We start from the raw sequence: 20,419 nt of genomic DNA, 5'->3' as shown, positions 1-20,419 counted from the left end.
GGTGTCTTGAGTATTTAAACTCGGCTTGGGACACATCCCAAGTGTTTTTACCAATTAGATATTCTTTTAGCTCTAGGTGTTACAATGTTTCTCTTCCCAATTCATAGTTCAACATATCTCATCAGTCACATACTGAGATGCACCGCTTTTGAAAAATCAAACACACATACTAAACATGAATATGAACCTATAAACCATTCAATAGTTATTCGAAATACACACACGATAAGTGATTAACACATGATAGTTAAGTGCGTGGGTTACATATATATAATATTCAGTTATGCATAGAAGTGATTTGTTGCTCATAAGTCCTTTTTAAGATGTTATTGTTGCATCTACATCTGCTTTTACAGAGCCATGGTAGGAGCACCCCCTTCTCCTCAACGTGAGCTACGAGAAATAAAGAAAGCTGTGATATTCCCTGTAAACTCTGCACCTTATTACAAGTATGGTAGAACCATCACTTCCACCACAAAAGAAAGCTTTCTAAATAACCTTCCTGACTTATCTCAATTCCTTAGCTCATCCAATACGATGCAAAAACTTGATGATGTAACAGAAACTATGCACTCTCTTTTTTCTAGCACTTTAGATACAGTTGCTCCTTTACACTTAAAAAAGATAAAAGAAAACAATCTGACTCCATGGTATAATGACAACACACGCACCCTAAAGAGAGCAGCCCGGAAAATGGAGCGCAGGTGGAGAAAAAACAAATTAGAAGTATTTCGTATTGCCTGGCGGGAGAGTATGCTGTCATACAGAAAAGCATTAAAAATAGCAAGATCTGATTATTTTTCATTCCTTTTAGAAGAAAACAAACACAACCCCCGGTATTTATTCAGTACAGTAACTAAATTAACAAAAAATAAAGCATCAACAGGTGCTAATATGCCCCAAGAGTATAGCTGCAATGAGTTCATGAATTTCTTTACTTCTAAGATTGATACCATCAGAGATAAAATTGTAACTATGCAGCCGTCAACTACAGTTTCACATCAGATAATGAGCTTTAGATCCCTAAGGAAAAATTACACTCTTTCTCTATTATAGGAGAAGAAGACTTGTACAAACTTGTTAAATCATCTAAACCAGCAACATGTATGTTAGACCCTATTCCATCTAAACTATTAAAAGATCTGCTTCCAGAAGTCATAGATCCTATTTTGAACATTATTAATTCATCATTGTCATTAGGTTATGTTCCCAAAACCTTTAAACTGGCTGTAGTTAAACCTCTCATTAAGAAACCACATCTTGATCCCAAAGACTTAGTAAATTACAGACCAATCTCTAATCTCCCTTTTCTGTCAAAGATACTAGAAAAGGTAGTATCCTCACAACTGTATTCCTTTTTAGAAAAAAATGGTGTCTGTGAGGATTTCCAATCAGGTTTTAGACCGTGCCATAGTACTGAGACTGCTCTCATTAGAGTTACTAATGACCTGCTTCTATCATCTGATCGTGGTTTTATCTCGTTATTAGTGCTATTAGATCTTAGCGCAGCATTCGATACTATCGATCACAACATTCCCTTGGATAGACTAGAAAACTATGTTGGCATTAGAGGAAGCGCCTTAGCATGGTTTAAATCATATCTATCTGACCGCTATCAGTTTGTGGCATAAAATGAGGAGGTATCATATCGATCAAAAGTGAAATATGGAGTTCCTCAAGGCTCAGTGCTAGGACCGTTACTTTTCAACCTGTACATGTTACCTCTGGGAGATATTATCAGGAGTCATGGTGTTAGCTTTCTGTCAGATCTCTGGACTTTTGTTGTTGTTTTTTTTTGTCTCGAGCCATGTGCTGTCTGTGCCCTGCCTTCCCTTGGTGTTTAATTGTTTAATTGTCTTCAGCCGTGTCTTGTTAACTTAGTTCATTTCCTTGTGTATATAAACCCTGTGTTTTGTGTTCACGTTTGTCAGATTATCAACGTTACTACGTCTCAATGTTCAATGTTACAAGTTACTCTATGTTTTGTTCCCGAGGTCTTTTCGTGGTTTTGTTTTGCCTACCTGCATTTTGTATATTTATTTTTGCCAGTTTTTTTTTGGATTAAATCTATTTAAGTTTATTTTCGAGTCTCGAGCGCTCCTTTTCTCTCCCGAGAAACCACGGAAACGTGACAGCTTTCACTGCTATGCTGATGATACTCAGCTCTATATTTCAGCGCAGCCTGGTGATACACACCAAATTGAGAATCTAACAGAATGCATAGTCGATATAAAAAGCTGGATGATGAGTAACTTCTTAATGTTAATTTCTGAAAAAACAGAGGTGCTAATAATTGGACCTAAAAACCCCACAAATAATAATCTAGAACACAGCCTATCACTTGATGGCTGCTCTGTTAATTCTTCATCATCAGTTAGGAACCTAGGTGTGCTGTTTGACAGCAATCTTTCCTTTGAAAATCATGTTTCTAGCATCTGTAAAACTGTGTTTTTCCATCTTAAAAATATATCTAAATTACGACCTATGCTTTCAACCTCTAATGCAGAAATATTAATTCATGCGTTTATGACCTCAAGGTTAGATTATTGTAATGCTTTATTGGGTGGTTAATAAACAAACTTCAGCTAGTCCAAAACACAGCAGCCAGAGTCCTTACTAGAACTAGGAAGTATGATCATATTAGCCCGGTTCTGTCAACACTGCACTGGCTCCCTATCAAACACTGGATAGATTTTAAAATCTTATTAATTACCTATAAAGCCCTGAATGGTTTAGCTCCTCAATACTTGAGTGAGCTCTTATCACATTATAGTCCTGCACGTCCGCTGCGTTCTCAAAACTCTGGCCATTTGATAACGCACGTTCTAGCTGGTAAAAGTAATGCTGTTGCCCTTAGAAGGTAAACTAGAAGTCATACCACAAATAAAATTGAACAGTGTACATGCCTGCCACCCTTTTAAAACATTTGAAGTAAAAAGAATTAAGAGAAAAATAATAACCAAAAAAGAACATTACCCCCCAACCCCTATCCCACTTTCCCAAACAAAGTGAGAATATACATCCCAAAAAAATCACTAAGGGGTTGCGGACCATCGGAACAGTGGAACTTCGGTCGTGTAGCTCCCACTCCATGCTCATGTAAAGAACTCAAAAACAAAACAAACGGTCATCTAAATGTTCCAGTCTAAATAGCGCTGCTGCGAGAAAAGTCACCTACATACCCAGACAAAGGATATCAACATATGTCATATCAAAATATCAAAATCAACTGCGGGCGGCAGATCCTTTTCCTATCTAGCACCTAAACTCTGGAACAATCTCCCTAACTCTGTTCGGGAAGCAGACACACTCTGCCAGTTTAAATCTAGATTAAAGACACATCTTTTAACTTAGCCTACACATAGCACACCAACACACCTTTTATTATTCAAATCCGTTAAAGGATTTTTAGGCTGCATTACTTAGATTTGCTGGAACCGGGAACACTACTCCTACAATACGATGTACTTGTGACATCGTAAAAAGAATGGCATCTACGCTAATATTAGTCCTGTCTCTTTCTCAATCTGTTTTCACAGTTTGTATCCAGACTAGATGGTGGATCAGCACCCAGAGATTATGTTCATCAGAGACCAGAACACCTAGATGCGCCCCGTGGACCAATCACCAGATCCTGATTCACACACGCACACGCACACGCACACACACACACACACACACACACACACACACACACACACACACACACACACACACACACACACACACACACACTAAGTCATTTACACTACCTGACACAGCTGCGTTTAAAATTGAACTGGAAGTTAAGTGCTGGGCGTCCGGTCAGAGGAGAACTGACCCCAACTGAGTCTGGTTTCTCCCAAGGTTTTTTTTCTCCATTCTGTATGCATGGGGTTTTGTTTCTTTGCCACTGTCGCCTCTGGCTTGCTTGGTTGGGGACACTTAACTTCTAGTGACTATCGTTGAATTGACTACAGAGACCGTCTCTGCATTTAATAAGAAATTGGTCACTCTCGTCATTATACCTCCCTGTCATTATACTGTACAGTGCTTTGATGCAACCTGTGTTGTTAAAAGCGCTATATAAATAAAAATGATTGATTGATTGATGATTGATTCAGCCGTAACCGTAACCAGCCATACTGATAAAACATTTGGTAGAACTAGGCAGCCTTGAGAAGTAGATAAGTGTTATGACAGTACATCTGAACCCGCACAGAGCGAGAACATAGTCCAGTCGCCATCCTAAAGAAGCATAGGTGTCTGACGCACATATTTGGGTTTGCTTGGAGTTGTTGACACCCAAAGAATCATCTAGAGATGTACGTACTTCCCTAGACCTTGTGTAAGTTGTGCTGACTGATGTATTGACGTAATTAGTGACCTAAATATAATTGCTTGTGTTTGTATAATGTACGGAGAGTGACCTATGAACTTAACACGAGTATTTAAGCTGACAAAACTAGTTTTCTTCAGTAAATGTTTCTTCAATTGATCTCATCTCTGACTCCTGGTCTTCATTCCACACACATGGTACTGGGGTTTTACCTGTAATTGCCCAACAGGGTCTTATGAGAAATCTTTATCTTGAGGGAAACCAGCCAATAAAGTCTTTAACTTGTGAGTTTCTACTTCATCTGACATACAGGGTATAATGCAGTCAAAACAGAGCAGGGATATGAAGATGATGCAGCTCTGGGATACTGTAATAATACATTTTTAATCAGTTTCAAATTGTCCAGTACTATGGAATATGTCTAAAAATACAGCAATTTTGTTATGTCATCATATTTACCAATACAGTAAGGATATAAAAACAAAACCTATATTGTCTACAACAATGTCAATTCAAAATGCTAAACGTTTTACATATTTATTGAATTTGGTACCAGCATATCAAAACTACTTACATACAATGATGTTAAATATTTAAACAAGCATGAGTTCAAAAAACCATGGTGTATAGCATTACATTAATATAACCCCTGCAAAAGACAGTCAGGCGTTTGGGTGTGTGGTTTTGGTGGACATGGAAATCTGTGCTATCATCGTTTGAATGTTATTTTCAATGTAAAGCATGGTAACAATGTGTCACTATCAAGCATCTAAACACAGCGACACAGACTCACGAGACAGCCCGAGATAAAGACCCTACAAAATCCTTGTCAACCCTGACTAAAGCAGTCGGAGCGTTTGTGCATCTGTGATTGTTTTTTTTGGTGCGTCATCATGATGGATTTTATTTTTGCCCTGTTATTAGGTAAGTTGTCCCGGGTTTGCAAAAGATCATTTTGACCACTAAAAGTGAAATTAAATCTGCATTATTGCAGTGTTTTAAACATTATTATTGGTTATTAAAACACAAAACTACAGCTGTATTTTATTGCCATAAGAACAATGGATCACATTTATATTTAATGTCTCTGTGTACATGGTTCAAAGAGAAGGTTACGTAACCAGGGCCAGATATTATTTCATATTTTCACATCACAAAATGTAGTTTTTCCAGACTGTTGGTTTCAGGGTGGCTTCTCTACAGTGGTTTATGCTTTAGAATTGCAAAATGACTAAAGAAACGTTCTGAGTAAGATGGTACAAAACTGTACATCTCTAGTCTATTACCACCCACTGCCACTTTGTTATGGGTACAAAATAGATGTAGGGTGGTAAAACGTAAACAGTTAATTGTACGAGAAAGAGAGAGGACGGAGCCCCAAGGAAAGCCCGGCAAAGAAAAGAGACAGGGCAACAGTTATAAACTTCTCTTACCCCTTCTTTGACCATGTGACTAAAAAAACAGAGCTGTTGAGACCTCTATATTCTGAAGGGTTTTTACTGATGGTTTTAGTCATACTGACATTATCCCCTTGGTTTTAAAACTTTCCATTTTAAGGACATACCGTTAAAGAAGATTTTAGTCAGCATTTTTGTTTGCTTACTTTAGTTAGTTTATTCTGGATATTTTAACTGTTCTTTATCGATTTGCTTGTGCAGATTTTAAATTCAGTACATACGCTCATTGGCGGTTTTCTCCAAAATCAGTCTTATTTGACATCTTACTTACTTGACAGTGATTATATTGTCTCTTTCCGCAGCTCTGAGTTCCTGTGTGAACTCTTATATGTTTTACTTTAATCCTGACTTCCTGAACTGGACCGAGGCTCAGACGTACTGCAGAACGTATTACACCGATCTCGCCACCACCGATGACGACGTGGACTATGATGACCTGCTGAAAACTGTACCCGAGGGTTTTACTGAAGGAATTTGGATCGGTCTCTATCGGACGAGCGGGACTGCTCCCTGGGTCTGGTCCGATCAGAGCACATCCACGTTCAGAATATGGGGTAGCGGACAGCCAAACAATTTCGGTGGCAATCAGTTCTGTGTGGGAACATCTCTCACTGGACTGTGGAACGATGCAGATTGTCCGACTAAATACGCTTCCGTCTGCTACTCAGGTGTCTTTTGACCTTTTACATTTCAAAAGCATTAAAGCTGTCCACCAAACAGCCCAGTTAGTCAATATAAGCCAAGACTAAGTAATGCATCGGCTTATTTTTATCAAACAACTCAAAAGGGCGGTTGACATAAAAATGAAACCTTTCTCAATATTTATTTTGTTAATAACCAATTCCAATAAATCATTATATAAATCCGTTTGCTTACCAACATGTTTCAGAGCATCTTTAATATTCAGCAGTCATCCAGGTTTGAAACAATAGTGTAAGTAAATGACGACAACTTAAATGTTTTGATGACTGATGTCTTTGTCAGTGCCCTTGAAGGAGACTAGGAAAGATGGTTTTACAGAAAGTTCAAAATGGCAAATATTTTTACAAATTCCAGGGAACCCAACAACTCTAAAGCAATTAATGAGTGAGCGTACAATTTGTGTAAATGTTCTTATTGTTCGGGTGTCAAGAGATGAGTGAGTCAGAGTGTGTGTGTGTGTGTGTGTGTGTGTGTGTACCTGGTATTTATGATGTTATGGGGACCAAATGTCTCCACAAGGATAGGAATACCAGTAAATTTTGACCTTGTGGGGACATTTTTTGGGTCAAGCTTTAAATGTATGTTTTATATGTAAAATTGCCAATAGTTTCCTGTAAGGGATAGGTTTAGGTGTAGAACAATAATAGCACAAAGTCTGTACAGTATAAAAACATTACACCCATGGAGAGTCCTAATAATTACAGTAGTGGATCATTATTTTTTACAAATTCAAAACAGAATATTAATAAAGTCCCATAAACAGAGAAACAACATTGCTCTTTTAAAATGTGCAATTATAAGGCTTTGTAGCTCAATGTTGCTCAATATTAACTAAAACGCAAATATACAAATATATAGTAATACAGTACACCTTGCTATAATAATTCACTGATCACAGCTCTTTTCTACAACATATTAATCTGAGCATTTCTTCATACTATATGTGTGTCTCACAGAGAAGAAGATGGATACAGTCAGACTGGAGGTCAAATCAAGTCAAAATATGAAAGATCCTGCAGTGATCACAGAGGTTCTGCTGCAGGTGCCTTCATTTAACAACATACTCCGTATACAGAAATCATACTGACAGTGAAGAAACAAAGATGATTACATAATAAAAGACTGTTTGGTTTTCAGATAGAGAAGATACTGAAGGAGAACGGGATGGCTGAAGATGTAAAGCTTTCATGGAAAATGCAAAAAGATGGAAATTTCTTCCAGAATAAGACTGGGAGTGACATCATCCAAGAGCCTTGCCATTTCAAGATAGTTTAAATATTTACTTTTACTAATAGCCGATTAAGTCATATGTACTTGTAATTTTTACACTATACTAACTAATTGTGTAAATAGAATAATGCAACATACCAGTGCAACAACTAATAATAATTTTAAACCCTTTTATCCATAATCTGGGTTTAAAAAAGTAGGGATGGGTCATATACTGGTAGAAATCAACCGGCAGAGATCTTCTGTATCGTGGTTGGCTTTGCTGTCGTGAGTATGCAGCCACACCCAGTGTAGATCCATTTTTGTTTTGGGCCTATTGCTTCTAACTAGTTTAATTTCTGCTGTTTACTTGTCTTTTTGTGATACTGAGTTTCTATGAAATCAAAAATAAAGATTATTTACAAAAACAAGTATATTGCACAGTGAAATAAAATTTCTCATTGTGACCTAAGTATTAATATTGGTTTAAAAATAAATTAATAAATAACAAACTAATGAACATGATATTTGCATTCTAGGCAAAACTCCCAGTGCATCCATATAAACAAATCTGGACATAACAGCAATGAATTTCCATCATACTTCAAGCATTTTCTGAGCAGACGTTCACTTAAAGGAGACTCAAAAAAGCTGATGAATTCACATCTGGTTCTGCAACCGATTCTTTTATTGATTTATTCATTTACTTCTAAAGTATTACATTTAGCATGATTAAATCATTTGATTGTAGAGAAAACAAAGTATCTATTTCTTTGTCTGTCTCCATCACTCATTCACTCACACAATGCAATTTTGATAGATACATTTTTTACATGTATATGCAAGTTTCTGCAGCTGTGCCGAAGGTTTGGTCAGATTTCATACTCCTCAAACGCCAATTTTCGCACTTGTTTTAGCAAATTCTGGTGTCTCAAAATCTGTTGACTATTGGCGAAATGAATTTCATTTTCAAAATTGTAGCATTCTTGAATGGAGGGACACAAGCTAGCACGGGGTTAGCACGCCGCAGCGGTCACAACTTGTTTACTTTTGGGAACCAATTAAAAGGAGCAGATGAAAGTGATTTTCTTTTAAACTGTCTGAATGTGGAATAGACAAAACCGCCTTTGGCGAGTCTTTGGGTCGGTGGCAGGAAATCAGATGTTGCTTGTGAACTTGGTGTGTCTCAAAGTGTCATCAGCAGACTTGCATCAAGACACAGAACTACTGACAGAGTTCATGACAGACCCAGGAGTGGAGCCCCACGAGTGAGAGACAGTAATGATGACCAGTACCTAAGGACCTATGCACTCAGACATTGTTATGCAACTGCCACACAGCTGCAGGCCTGTTTACGAGATGTGAGGGGTACTAGGGTTTCCAGACAAACCATTAGCAACCGATTCCACCGCTTTGGCTTGAATGCCAGACGACCGTTGCAGGTGACTCCACTGACCGTGAACGCCGTGAACGTTTGCAGTAGGCACAGGTCCATGTGACCTGGACAATGCAGCAGTGGTCTACCGTCCTGTTTACTGATGAGTGTCAGGTCACCGTTGCTGGAGAAGGCGAGGTGAGCAATACGCTGAGGTCAACGTGGTCTCCGGAGGTTTGCTTTGGTGGAGGAGGAGCAACAGTCTGGACAGGCATCACCAGTCAGCGCAAAACAGATTTGGTTATTGTAGATGGCTCAGTCACTGCACATTCTTATCTCAGAGACATCACAGAACCCATCATCATCCCCCATTTCCGCCAGCACACCCCAACTTTCTGTTCATAGGTAATAATGCTCCACCACATTGTGGCAGAATTGTCACAGCTCGACTTCCAGAAGTTAGAGTGCCTCATATGGTATGGCCATCAATGTCCCCTGACCTGAACCACATAGAGCACGTCCAGTTGAAGCAGAGACTGGATGATCGTACCCCACCCCCATGTGACCTGGCAGAACTGCATGTAGCCCTTGAGGAAGAGTGGATGCATCGCCTCAGAACAACATCATGAGGCCAGTAAACATGAGACGACGCTGTCAAGCTGTCAAAGACAGCCCCTGTCTGTGTGATTTCATCTAATCATGGTCATGCAGAGCCCCAAAACCACTGTTAGGCCTGTTTTAAAACGCAAGACAACAGAAAATTATATGAAGAACTAGAGCTGCATGATTGTCCCATATCTAGGCTTGTAAACCTTAGTTTCTTGGTTTACCGTTACATCAGGGTTTCACCACCACACAATCAGCGTATGGTGAGTTATCAGCTTACTGCAGTGCATGTAAACATGCTCACAGTCTTCTTTACTTTAGCTAATTTGAATTTGTCCACTAAATGCAAAGTGTGTCATTTTCTTGTCAGGATACAGATTGGACTGACAGATTATTCATTTGGTTATTCAAAATCTCCATTTCATAACATAATTTAACAATTAGGAATAATGTTTTATTTACATGTATGGCAGATTTACAACCTTAACATTAATCTAGTCAGATTTGTGTCACTGACCTGTATATGCAGTTCCTGAGAGCTTTTTTCTGTCTCACCCCCAAGAAGTCATGTGATTTCAGTCACATGACATCCAGGATAAAACTATAGTAAAAGTCCTGTTGATTAAATTTTATTAGAACAGGAAATAAACACACTGGACCTTAGGCGTCTAAATTCAATTTTCTTAAAATTGTCTCAGTTATGTATGTAACCCTTGGTCCCTGATGGAGTTATAGACAGTCTGGGCTCTTGCGAGAGGACTACTCGCTAGGTTTTGCTGAGGAGCCCCGAGGCCGTCCCTGGCCAAGCAGTGATGGTTCGAGGTTGTGGCAAGGGGACATAATGTCTCCGTCCCCTCCATCAAGGAACCAGGGTTACATACTTAACCGAGACATTTTCTGTCTGTCAGTCACTATGAGTTGTGTAAAAGACAGACTGGGGTCAACATTAAAAACTCCACGATCTGAACCTTGTCACAACCAACAGCACTACAAATGCTGACACAGCGTGTCCGGCAAATGCTATGCAAGGTCGTAACCTTCCCAACGGCCCAAAGCAAATTTGCTGACCTTGACATCCACAGGGACCAATGGTGAGTGCATTGCAGCTGGAGAAGCCAAGCCGTTGTTCCTCAGATAGAAACAATTTCTTAAGAGAAGGGACTTCAACCTTCAAGAGATAGCTTCAATGTCCTTATTTGTTTTTACAGTTTGTCAGAACGAAGGGAAGGCGAACCTTCCAGAGATGGAGGCTACAGAGGCCACATCCTGCCCGAACATGTGATACTGGTCTGTGTCAGATCCTGCCAGAGGAAGGGGAGGTACAACTGACAACAGAAAGAGACAGGTAATCTGTCAAGGGAAGACAAGTTCACTCGCAGGGAATACACATATTGGAATGCCAGCAAAAATCAATCATATAGCCACCTCACCCAGTGCAGGGGCTGATCAGAGAGCTGGGCAGCTAAAACCGAGACTTGGACACTTTACAGAACACAGCTACACCAAGGCTGGATCTGCCTCCTCCGGGGGAGTGCTTGCAGGCTCACCACCTGATTGCAGAAAGGCGTGGTGGGAACCTTCGGCACGTATCCAGGCCAGGGTCTCTGGACGATATGACAATAGGCCAGCCGAACCCAAGGCACTCCTCGCTGACCAAAAACGCGTGGAGGTCCCCGACCCTCTTTATGGAAGTGAGCAGGGTCAGGAGCACTGGCTTATCAGACAGGAACTTAAGCTCAACTGATTCCAGTGGCTCAAAGGATCTCTCTGTTGTGAAAGCTTGCCTTTAGAGGGATCCCTTTGAGCCACTGAAGGGGGGGACTAGGGGTGACCAAGGAGGATTTAACCTTCTGGCACACATCAGGAACCTCACAACGAGATTTTGCTTTCCCAAGACCTGTCGTCAATTGCATCCTGATGTGCTGCATCCGAGCTGAGTTGTGTCCTTCGTTGCCCGGAGAGCAGCTCATGCATGCAACCTTGGGTCAGACTAACCCTCATGTAGCTGTTTGAGTACCTTGTCCTGGTAGACTTGCAGGATAGCCATGGCATGCAAAAAGAACGCCTGACAAGCCGCACTGTAGGTCACTAGCAGTGAGAGCTACCGTGGTACCTCAGGGACCGGGAAGGGAGAGAGAGACGATCCAGCCAGGTAGTGGCGTTTCGGAGGCACAAGTGCACCGCAACCACCCTCTCCACCTGGGCAATGTCCATGCCCCCTAGCTACTACCCGCCATCGAGGGTGGTGAGGACGGAAGAGGAGACGAGCGGTTTCTGCCCAAGAAAAGGATCATCCACTTTGTCAACTTCTCATGAACTTCCGGGAGAAAAGGAACTGATATGATATGATCCGCGGGGACAGACCTTGCGGAAAAAGCTCACGGTAACCCTCAGATCACCCAAAGTGACATTTACACCTTAGATGCCCTTGAGGTAAGCTGATAAACTTCAAATTTTAGTTTCAAAGTAAACTATACCTTTAAAATCTTATAAAGACATTTTTACTTTAGGTTTCAGGGTTAAAATTGCACAGCGGGCGGACTTACCCATTTGTCAAAGGTAGGAAACTGCCTTGGGACCTCATAAGCCATGGGTCCCCTAAAATGCTTTTTATATACGAGATGCGCATTAAGCTTGAACACGGGAGCGGTTTCTGGTTACGGTGTTTATTTCCATGACAACCATGTCCAAGTTGAATGTGCTTCTTGTGTTCTGCTTGTAGCAAAATAAAATATGATACATCTGAAGCTTACAGCCCCACGAGTCTGAGGTCTCTTTCCTGCTGCACACCTCTCTCTCTCTCTCTTTTAAAAACACAGAAAGAATGAAAGTATACATAAGATGTTCATTTAGCATTTAACAGAGCAAGCTGTCTTCTGACTATTGGGAACAATAACCGCATGAAATTAATGGCAGCAACTACGCAGTAAGTACAATCAATAGAAACAAATGGTACTGACATAAGGATTTAGCCTTTAAATTGGGTTGAAACTACGTAAAACTGTTCTTTAATGAAAACCTTGTGAAATTAAAGGCAACAACTGCATAGTTACAGTCTAAACAACACAAATCAACATCCAGCGGTCCAAAAAAAGATGTTACTTAATCAGCGTTTTTAAGGTTTGTTTGTTTTTTCTAATTTGGTGTAAAGGATCTTACCAGTGAAACTAAATAAAACCAAAATATGCTATAAATAAATTATTTCAAAACGTTAAATGAAATAATGTTAAGTTTAAAAGAAAGATGCTAAATAAAATTGTCAATGTAATTTTGGGGGGAAATAAAAATCAACCTGTACAGAACTGACATTTACTTCTGGCTTTAGATAAGTGCATACAAGTTCTTTTCAAAAAGAAGAATTCAGCTCTGTCTCTGATTCTTTGGAAAATCAGTCAGTCCAGGAATCCAAGAATTCCTTTCCCAAAATAGGAAAAAGGTGATATAATATTACTCCTACCATTCAAAGACGAATACGTTCGATGTCTGTGTTTCTCAGGAACGTTCAAAGACTGGCCAGGTACACCCTCAAGCGTGCTCTGCTTTTCCCTCAAAAAGAAATACACATACTATGTTAGCATTATGCTAACGCTTAAATGGCTTTGTTAATATGCGTTAGAACATTACACGAGATAAATAAAAATGTTTATGTGGTTACACAAGTATGTCGTTTCATCTCACTGATGCATAGCGATATATAAACGTATTAAATAGCTCTTACGTCTTTTATACTCACTTCTAAGGCACTAATCTCCAGGATCAGCGATGGACATCTGCTCCCATCTCAAGTTCACGAAAAAAAACATCTAGAACACGGGATCGCGGAAGACGTAGTGTCGTCATTCCAAAACAAAATATATAATATATAATCCTGCATGTTTGACTTTTTTATATTTTCATTTAATCGTATGCATATATTTATTCTGGCAGCGTTTTTTTTTTTTTTCATTCTGTCTCCGCTATTACCCACTAATAAGCTGGGTTACAAAAGCCATGTATAAAAGTAAATAAATAGGCCGAACGAAAAATGAAAGTAAAAAATACCTGCAGCCATTTGCAGAACAGAAGTAAATTTATGTGATGCTGGAAAAGAGGCATGTAATTTGTTTCCGTTATTTACAAATACAAATAAATATTGTGATTGTACACACATTAAAAAAATAAAAAGAATATATAAAGAACATTCGAACAATGCCTTTTTTTTGAATGAGAAAATCAGTCTTTTCAAAAATCTATTGATCCCGCCGGCGCCCCAAAGCAGTTAAGCCCCGTTCACGCCGCCCTGATCCTGTTCGTGTTCAATGGAGGCACCGTTGGACCGTTGGCGACGGAATGTGGGCGTGTCAAGCGAAAAAGTTTAGAATTGCTCAACTTTATGCAAATAAACAGTGACAACCAATAGGAGTGCAGAGTCGGTCAGCAGCGCTCAGGCAGGACAGAGCTCGGTGTTCTGAGCTGCTTCAGACCAGAGAGAGAAACAGGGCAAGCAGTAGTCTCTTAATTTGTTCATTAATTAATGCTGGTTGTTTATGCAGTTGCAAGCAGCTACAGTAGTTCATCCTAAAAGAAAATAGCGGAAATGAGGTCTCACATTGTTTGAATTTAATTCACACACATTTTTGACTTCAGAATGATTTTCTGAAATCTTGGTGATCGCAGTAGTAACCTACTATTCCTTTTGGCAGAATTTATGTAACATTTTGATATTTAGTGGTTTACATTAAAAAGTAAGTGTAAATTTTAATTCCTATATTTGCCAGTTCACTAAATCCTCTTTACTGTCTTTGAAACTCTTGATAAATATGCAAGCATCCATCAAACTGAACTGCAGCGTGTAAATTACAGCGCAATGAATAAACAGTGACAAATAACTATCAGTTTATGATTCTGGAAGCAGTAATTTACTGAATCATGTTGATGCTTTTATTGTCACATATTCAAAGAAACGAAAACAGGCTTTATTTTGACATGATTTTCACGTCATAAAAAGCTAGTAAAATTCAAAAATTTAATTCAAACAAACCGCTAGAAACTTTACACTTTCACAACTTTACAGATGTAGTTCTTACATAACCGTATGCCAAGAACTCATTCTCTTTTTGATGTTTTGAGCTCCCTCTACGGGACAGGTGTGGACCTGCAGGTGTCATCTTTCTTGCTTAAATTTATTGTAACATTCAGAAATCAACTCTAACCATGCAACAAAAAAAAAGCATTCAAAATGGACAGTCAGCGTAAGATGTAAGGGTGATTAAGTGACTGATTATAGTTATTATACAAAATTCTATTTTTGCATTTAGCATAAAAATAGCTTACCGAAACAGAAGCATGCAGCTCCATCTACGATGTTCTGAGAACAGCTAAAACTGCACAACATACACGCTATCATGAGATCAGTTTACGGCTCTCTTGCAGGGCGCTTTTGAAGCATCACTCTTCTGATACCACATTTCATGAAAGACATCTTCACCAGAAAACATCATCCAAGAGAGCTTGGAATCTTTATTCAGCCCCTTCTCCTTCAGCGTCTGCTCTATCTGAAGAACAGAAACAGACTCTTAGTACTTAATGCTCTCTCTAAGTGCGTCATTGTTGTTATACTGTATATTAAACTCACCTTCACCAAAATCCCACTCCTCACATGCAGGATCATTCACAATTGTGCTTGATTTTATCTCCAGTCTTACTATCTGTATCTTACTCTCTGTGAGAGACAGTTAAATAATAATCAGTTGCGGTATCCTTTATATAGCCCCAAATGAATGCATTTGAATTGCATCTAAAATGTCCACACTTTCAGAATAAAAATTATGCAAAGCATATTTATCAGTCGTACAGAAATTTCTAAATCGGTCTTTGTCTAAAATTTGAAAAAAGCAAACGAACTAAATATTGCTTGATCCACATCTAGCCATAGCACGTGCGCTCTTTTAAATCAAAATAAATGTTTTTACAATGAACAAAAGCTTATAAATGCTTATTATGCAGCTGTTAACTGCATGCATGAACATTGTTTTAAGTCTATTAATTGTGAAAGTAATTAAAAAGAAAAAGAAATAGCATGGTAAAGGCATTCCCATGCCTTGGATATTGAAACGATAAACATGGTTTATTTTGGCAAGGGATTATGTAGACACTCAATAATCTCAAGAAGCTGTTGTGTCTTGTTTGTGCACTGTACTCTGCCCGCTGCCAGCAACTCACCGTAGCACATAAATGGTAATTTATCTGAACAATCCCAATCATTCCAGTATCCATTAACAGTCGTATACACACAGTACTGGATGCCATCAGCATTGTTTGGTTGTGAAGACTGCCACGAACTGAACAGAGATTTACTCCCATCAGAAAAGACCCAGGGAGCATAGCCATCTGTCCGATAGAGGCCGAGCCAAAAAGTATCTTTAAAACCACTGGGTAAAGATTTCAAGAGGTCATTGAGCTCTGTCTGGCTGTTAACGGTGGCAAGATCGCTGTGATGCAGTCTGCAGTACGTCTGAGCTTGGGTCCAGCTCATTGTCTTAGTCACCAGGTAAAACACATAAGAGTTCACACTGGAACTGAGAGCTGCGGAGAGACAAGGTGACCCATTTATGGCATGCGGTTTATAACATTTAAATGACAAAATCTGAATGCATTGGCTTTAAATGTAAAAGTTGGAATTCCATTGGAATGTTTTTAAAGTTCACCCCTAAAATGAAAATGACTCCCCCCTTCATGTTGCTCCAAACCCTTAAGACCTTCACCTTCAGAACACGAATTAAGATATTTTTGTTGAAATCGGAGCGCTATCTGACTCTCCATAGACAGACACACAACTGAAATGTGACATCAGTGGCTCAACTTTCTTCTCCTCCAAGCTATGTTTTCCACCATTTTAGAGAGTTCTTGGCATAATCGGTGTAGTTTACTTTTGCATTATTTATGTGTAGAGAAGAGCATGCATTGAGTATGTTTTGCCAATTTCTGCTGCTGGATCATTTTAGTTGTGTTGCCTACTATAGAGGGTCAGGTAGCTCTCAATTTCAACCAAAATATCTCAAAGGGAGGGAAAGCGATTTCTGAAAGCCAATGTTGATATTTGAAATGATCAAAACAAACACGGCCCTACCCTAAAAGGGTCTCATTCTAGTTCTGCCCCACACATACGGAGCCTGTGCAATCCAGGCAATGACCCAGGCATGTGCTTATTTAGAATCATTCCTATCGCGAATCGACCGTTTATCGGCACCGATATTAAGCATTTTTACAATTATGGCATCGATCATTTCCAAACATTTCATACATAAAAGGAGGTAATTGGGAATTCGTTTTATTTATGTTTTATCTTTTTTTTTTATTAGAAATTTTAAAAAGAGTTGGTGTCCTTGGCTTATTCACTTTATTCACACAGTTTGATCATTTCCAGAATTTTTGTGGACAATTTACAGCATTACAGCAAAATTCAAGCAGAAAGAAATCTTGAAAGGTTGAACTAGTTAAGCTATGTTTAACTATATCGCACCGGACTCTGTGAGACATATTGTCCCTCTACATTAAAGCTGCACGATCATCATCGATAGTCATGTTCACTGATGACCTGTGCTAACTTTCGCGTTCATTATTAGCGTGGTTTCAGTGAACAAAGCCTCTGTGTAATCACACACCCGATGGAGAAAATATTTGGATTTGGCAGATTGAAGAGTTTGATAACTGCTGGCGTGACCCATTTATTACATGTAAGATGAGGTTCACTATTTTGTAAAAAGTAACACCTCCAAGAGAACTGAAACTCACCTGAAAACAGCACAAAGATCAGATCAATCCTCATAATGACCACGCAAACAAACCAAAAAAAATCACACAGATGCACAAATATTCCAACTGCACTTTTCAGAGACAAGAAAGCTTGTATGGAATCTTTCCCCTGCTGCACCATTTATGCCGCATGCTTGTTGTGCGCATATTTTACATTGAAAATTACATTCAAACAGAGTCAGACAAGATTTCCATGATACCTCATGTTGAGCGTCAACAGATCAGCTTTCATTTTTACTCTGCGTCTGCTGGCGGCCGCCAAACACACATATAGTAAACACAAAAAAAAGATTGTAGGGTATCAGAGAGAATCACTTTAAGATTGGATCGGGGCATTGTAACATGAAAAGATGAAATCCCACAAAGAGCAAAAATGTGTCCAGGAGAACCTGGTGCCACAAGGATGAAATATTCCTCAGGACAGCTTGAAACAATAAAACAAAAGAACACTTATTGATAATCACAAGATGAATGCAACCAAGTAACGAGATCAATGGTCAAAGACACAGCACATCAAAAGCATGGCATGGGACTCGGACCTCTGGTCATCACAGAACTGCCCTTCCATTCACAATCTGGCATTGAAACGGCCTTTTTCGTATATAGCACATTTCATACACAGTGATGATTGTAGTGTTGTGTAGAGCCCTTTAAAACAAGAGCCGTTTGCTGTAAAGCAAAGCACAGCCCAGCGGTGCACGCAAGAGCATCCAAATCAATTTTAAGATGAAGAGGACAGCATTTTTGACATACAAATATATTTGAATCCCCTCCGAGGATCGCCACCTTAACGTGGTGGAGGGGTTTGAGTGCCTGAATGACCCTAGGAGCTAGGTTGTCCGGGGCTATATGCCCCTGGTAGGGTCTCCCATGGCAAACAGGTCCTAGGTGACAAGCCAGACAAAGAGCGGTCCATGATACCCTTATGGAAAAAACCTTGAATGGAGTCGCGACGTCGCCCGGTATGGCGCAGCCGGGGCCCCGCCATGGAGTCAGGTCTGGGGCCGGTGCCGGCATGGCATGCGGCGCCTGGTGGCGGGTCTTGCCCCACGGGACCCGGCCGGGCTCAGCCCGAAACAGCGGCGTGGGGCCATCCCCCCGTGGGCCCACCACCTGCAGGAGGGACCGTAAGGGGCCGGTGCCTTGTGGTTTGGGTAGCAGTCGAAGGCGGGGACCTCGACAACCCAACCCTGGACTCAGAATCTAGTTTTAGGGACATGGAACGTCACCTCTCTGGGGAAGGAGCCTGAGTTGTTGCGTGAGGTTGAGAGATACCGGCTAGAGATAGTCGGGCTCACCTCCACGCACTGCTTGGACTCTGGAACCCATCTTCTCGAAAGGGGCTGGACTCTCCACTACTCTGGTGTTGCCCGCGGAGAGGCGGCAGGCTGGTGTGGGCTTGCTCATAGCTCCCCAGCTTAGCCGCCATGTGTTGGAGTTTAACCCGGTGGACAAGAGGTCGCCTCCCTGCGACTTGGGTTGGGGAGGACTCTCACTGTCATTTGTGCCTACGGGCCGAATGGCAGTGTAGAGTACCCGGCCTTCTTGGAGTCCTTGGGAGGGTGCTGGAAAGTGCTCAACCGGGGACTCTATCGTCCTGCTGGGGACTTCAGCGCTCACGTTGGTGATGCTAGTGACACCTGGGGGCGTGATTGGGAGGAACGCCCCCGATCTAAACCTGAGTGGTGTTCTGTTGTTGGAATTCTGTGCTAGGCACGGTCTGTCCATAACGAACACCATGTTCAAGCATAAGGGTGTCCACCAGTACACCTGGCATCAGGACACCCTAGGGCGGAGGTCGATGATCGACTTTGTGGTTGTATCATCTGATCTCCGGCCGCATGTCTTGGACACTCGGGTGAAGAGAGGGGCGGAGCTGTCAACTGATCACCACCTGGTGGTGAGTTGGATCCATTGGCGGGGAGGAGGCGGACAGACTTGGCAGGCCCAAGCGTACCGTGAGGGTCTGTTGGGAGCGTTTGGCAGAGACCCTGTCAGGTGAGATCTTCAACTCCGCCTCCGGCAGAACTTTGACCGGATCCCGAGGGAGGCTGGAGACATTGAGTCCGAGTGGACTATGTTCTCTACCTCTTTGGTCAACGCAGCCGTCCGGAGCTGTGGCCGTAAAGTCTCCGGTGCGTTTCGTGGCGGCAACCCCCGAACCCGATGGTGGACACCAGAAGTAAGGGATGCCGTCAAGCTGAAGAAGGAGTCCTATCGGGCATGGTTGGCCCGAGGGACCCCTGAGGCAGCTGGCAGGTACCGGTGGGCCAAGCGGACTGCTGCCCGGGTGGTTGTGCAGGCAAAAACTCGGGTCTGGGAGGAGTTCGGGGAGGCCATGGAAAATGACTATCGGACGGCCTCATAGAGGTTCTGGCAAACCGTCCGTCCGACGCCTCAGAAAGGGGAAGCAGTGCCCTGCCAACACCGTATACAGTGCTGATGGGAACCTGCTAACCTCGACTGGGGATATTGTCGGGCGGTGGAAGGAATACTTTGAGGACCTCCTCAATCCCGTCAACACGCCTTCCACTGAGGGAGCAGAGGCCGGGGATCCGGGGGGGGACTCGACCATTACCCTGGCTGAGGTCACTGAGGTGGTTGAGAAGCTCCTCGGTGGCAAGGCACCAGGGGTGGACGAGATCCGCCCGGAATACCTCAGGTCTCTGCATGTTGTGGGGCTGTCTTGGCTGACACGCCTCTGCAGCATCGCGTGGACGCGGGGGAAAGTGCCTCTGGACTGGCAGACAGGGGTGGTGGTTCCTCTTTTTAAGAAGGGGGACCGAAGGGTGTACTCCAACTATAGGGGGATCACACTTCTCAGCCTCCCTGGGAAAGTCTATGCAAGGGTACTGGAGAGGAGAATCCGCCCGATAGTTGAACCTCGGCTTCAAGAGGAACAATGCGGGTTTCGTCCTGGACGTGGAACACTGGACCAGCTCTATACCCTCTCCAGGA

General features: G+C 41.5%; 2 protein-coding genes across 2 annotated transcripts; one reads left to right on the top strand and one right to left on the bottom strand.

Annotated features, from left to right (window-relative positions):
• Nucleotides 1-4,328: 4,328 nt before the first annotated feature.
• LOC122349598 (C-type lectin mannose-binding isoform-like) lies at nt 4,329-7,752 on the top strand. The gene is made up of 4 exons (XM_043245706.1): nt 4,329-5,242; nt 6,078-6,443; nt 7,434-7,519; nt 7,615-7,752. The coding sequence occupies exons 1-4, from the start codon at nt 5,212-5,214 to the stop codon at nt 7,750-7,752; spliced, it is 621 nt and encodes a 206-aa protein (XP_043101641.1). The 5' UTR covers nt 4,329-5,211.
• Nucleotides 7,753-15,309: 7,557 nt separating this feature from the next.
• On the bottom strand, nt 15,310-17,560 carry LOC122349321 (lactose-binding lectin l-2-like; the record flags this gene model as incomplete). Its single annotated transcript, XM_043245313.1, has 3 exons — nt 17,441-17,560; nt 15,869-16,231; nt 15,310-15,368 (listed from the first exon to the last, which is right to left on the bottom strand). Coding segments are annotated over exons 1-3 (456 nt in total), but the record flags the coding sequence as incomplete, so codon positions are not given.
• Between the last annotated feature and the right edge of the window lie 2,859 nt (nt 17,561-20,419).

Source organism: Puntigrus tetrazona, chromosome 7 (assembly GCF_018831695.1).
Source record: "Puntigrus tetrazona isolate hp1 chromosome 7, ASM1883169v1, whole genome shotgun sequence".
Classification (NCBI taxonomy): domain Eukaryota; kingdom Metazoa; phylum Chordata; class Actinopteri; order Cypriniformes; family Cyprinidae; genus Puntigrus; species Puntigrus tetrazona.
The sequence above is the reverse complement of the archived record's forward strand: the minus strand, read 5'-3'. Positions and strand labels throughout refer to the sequence as shown.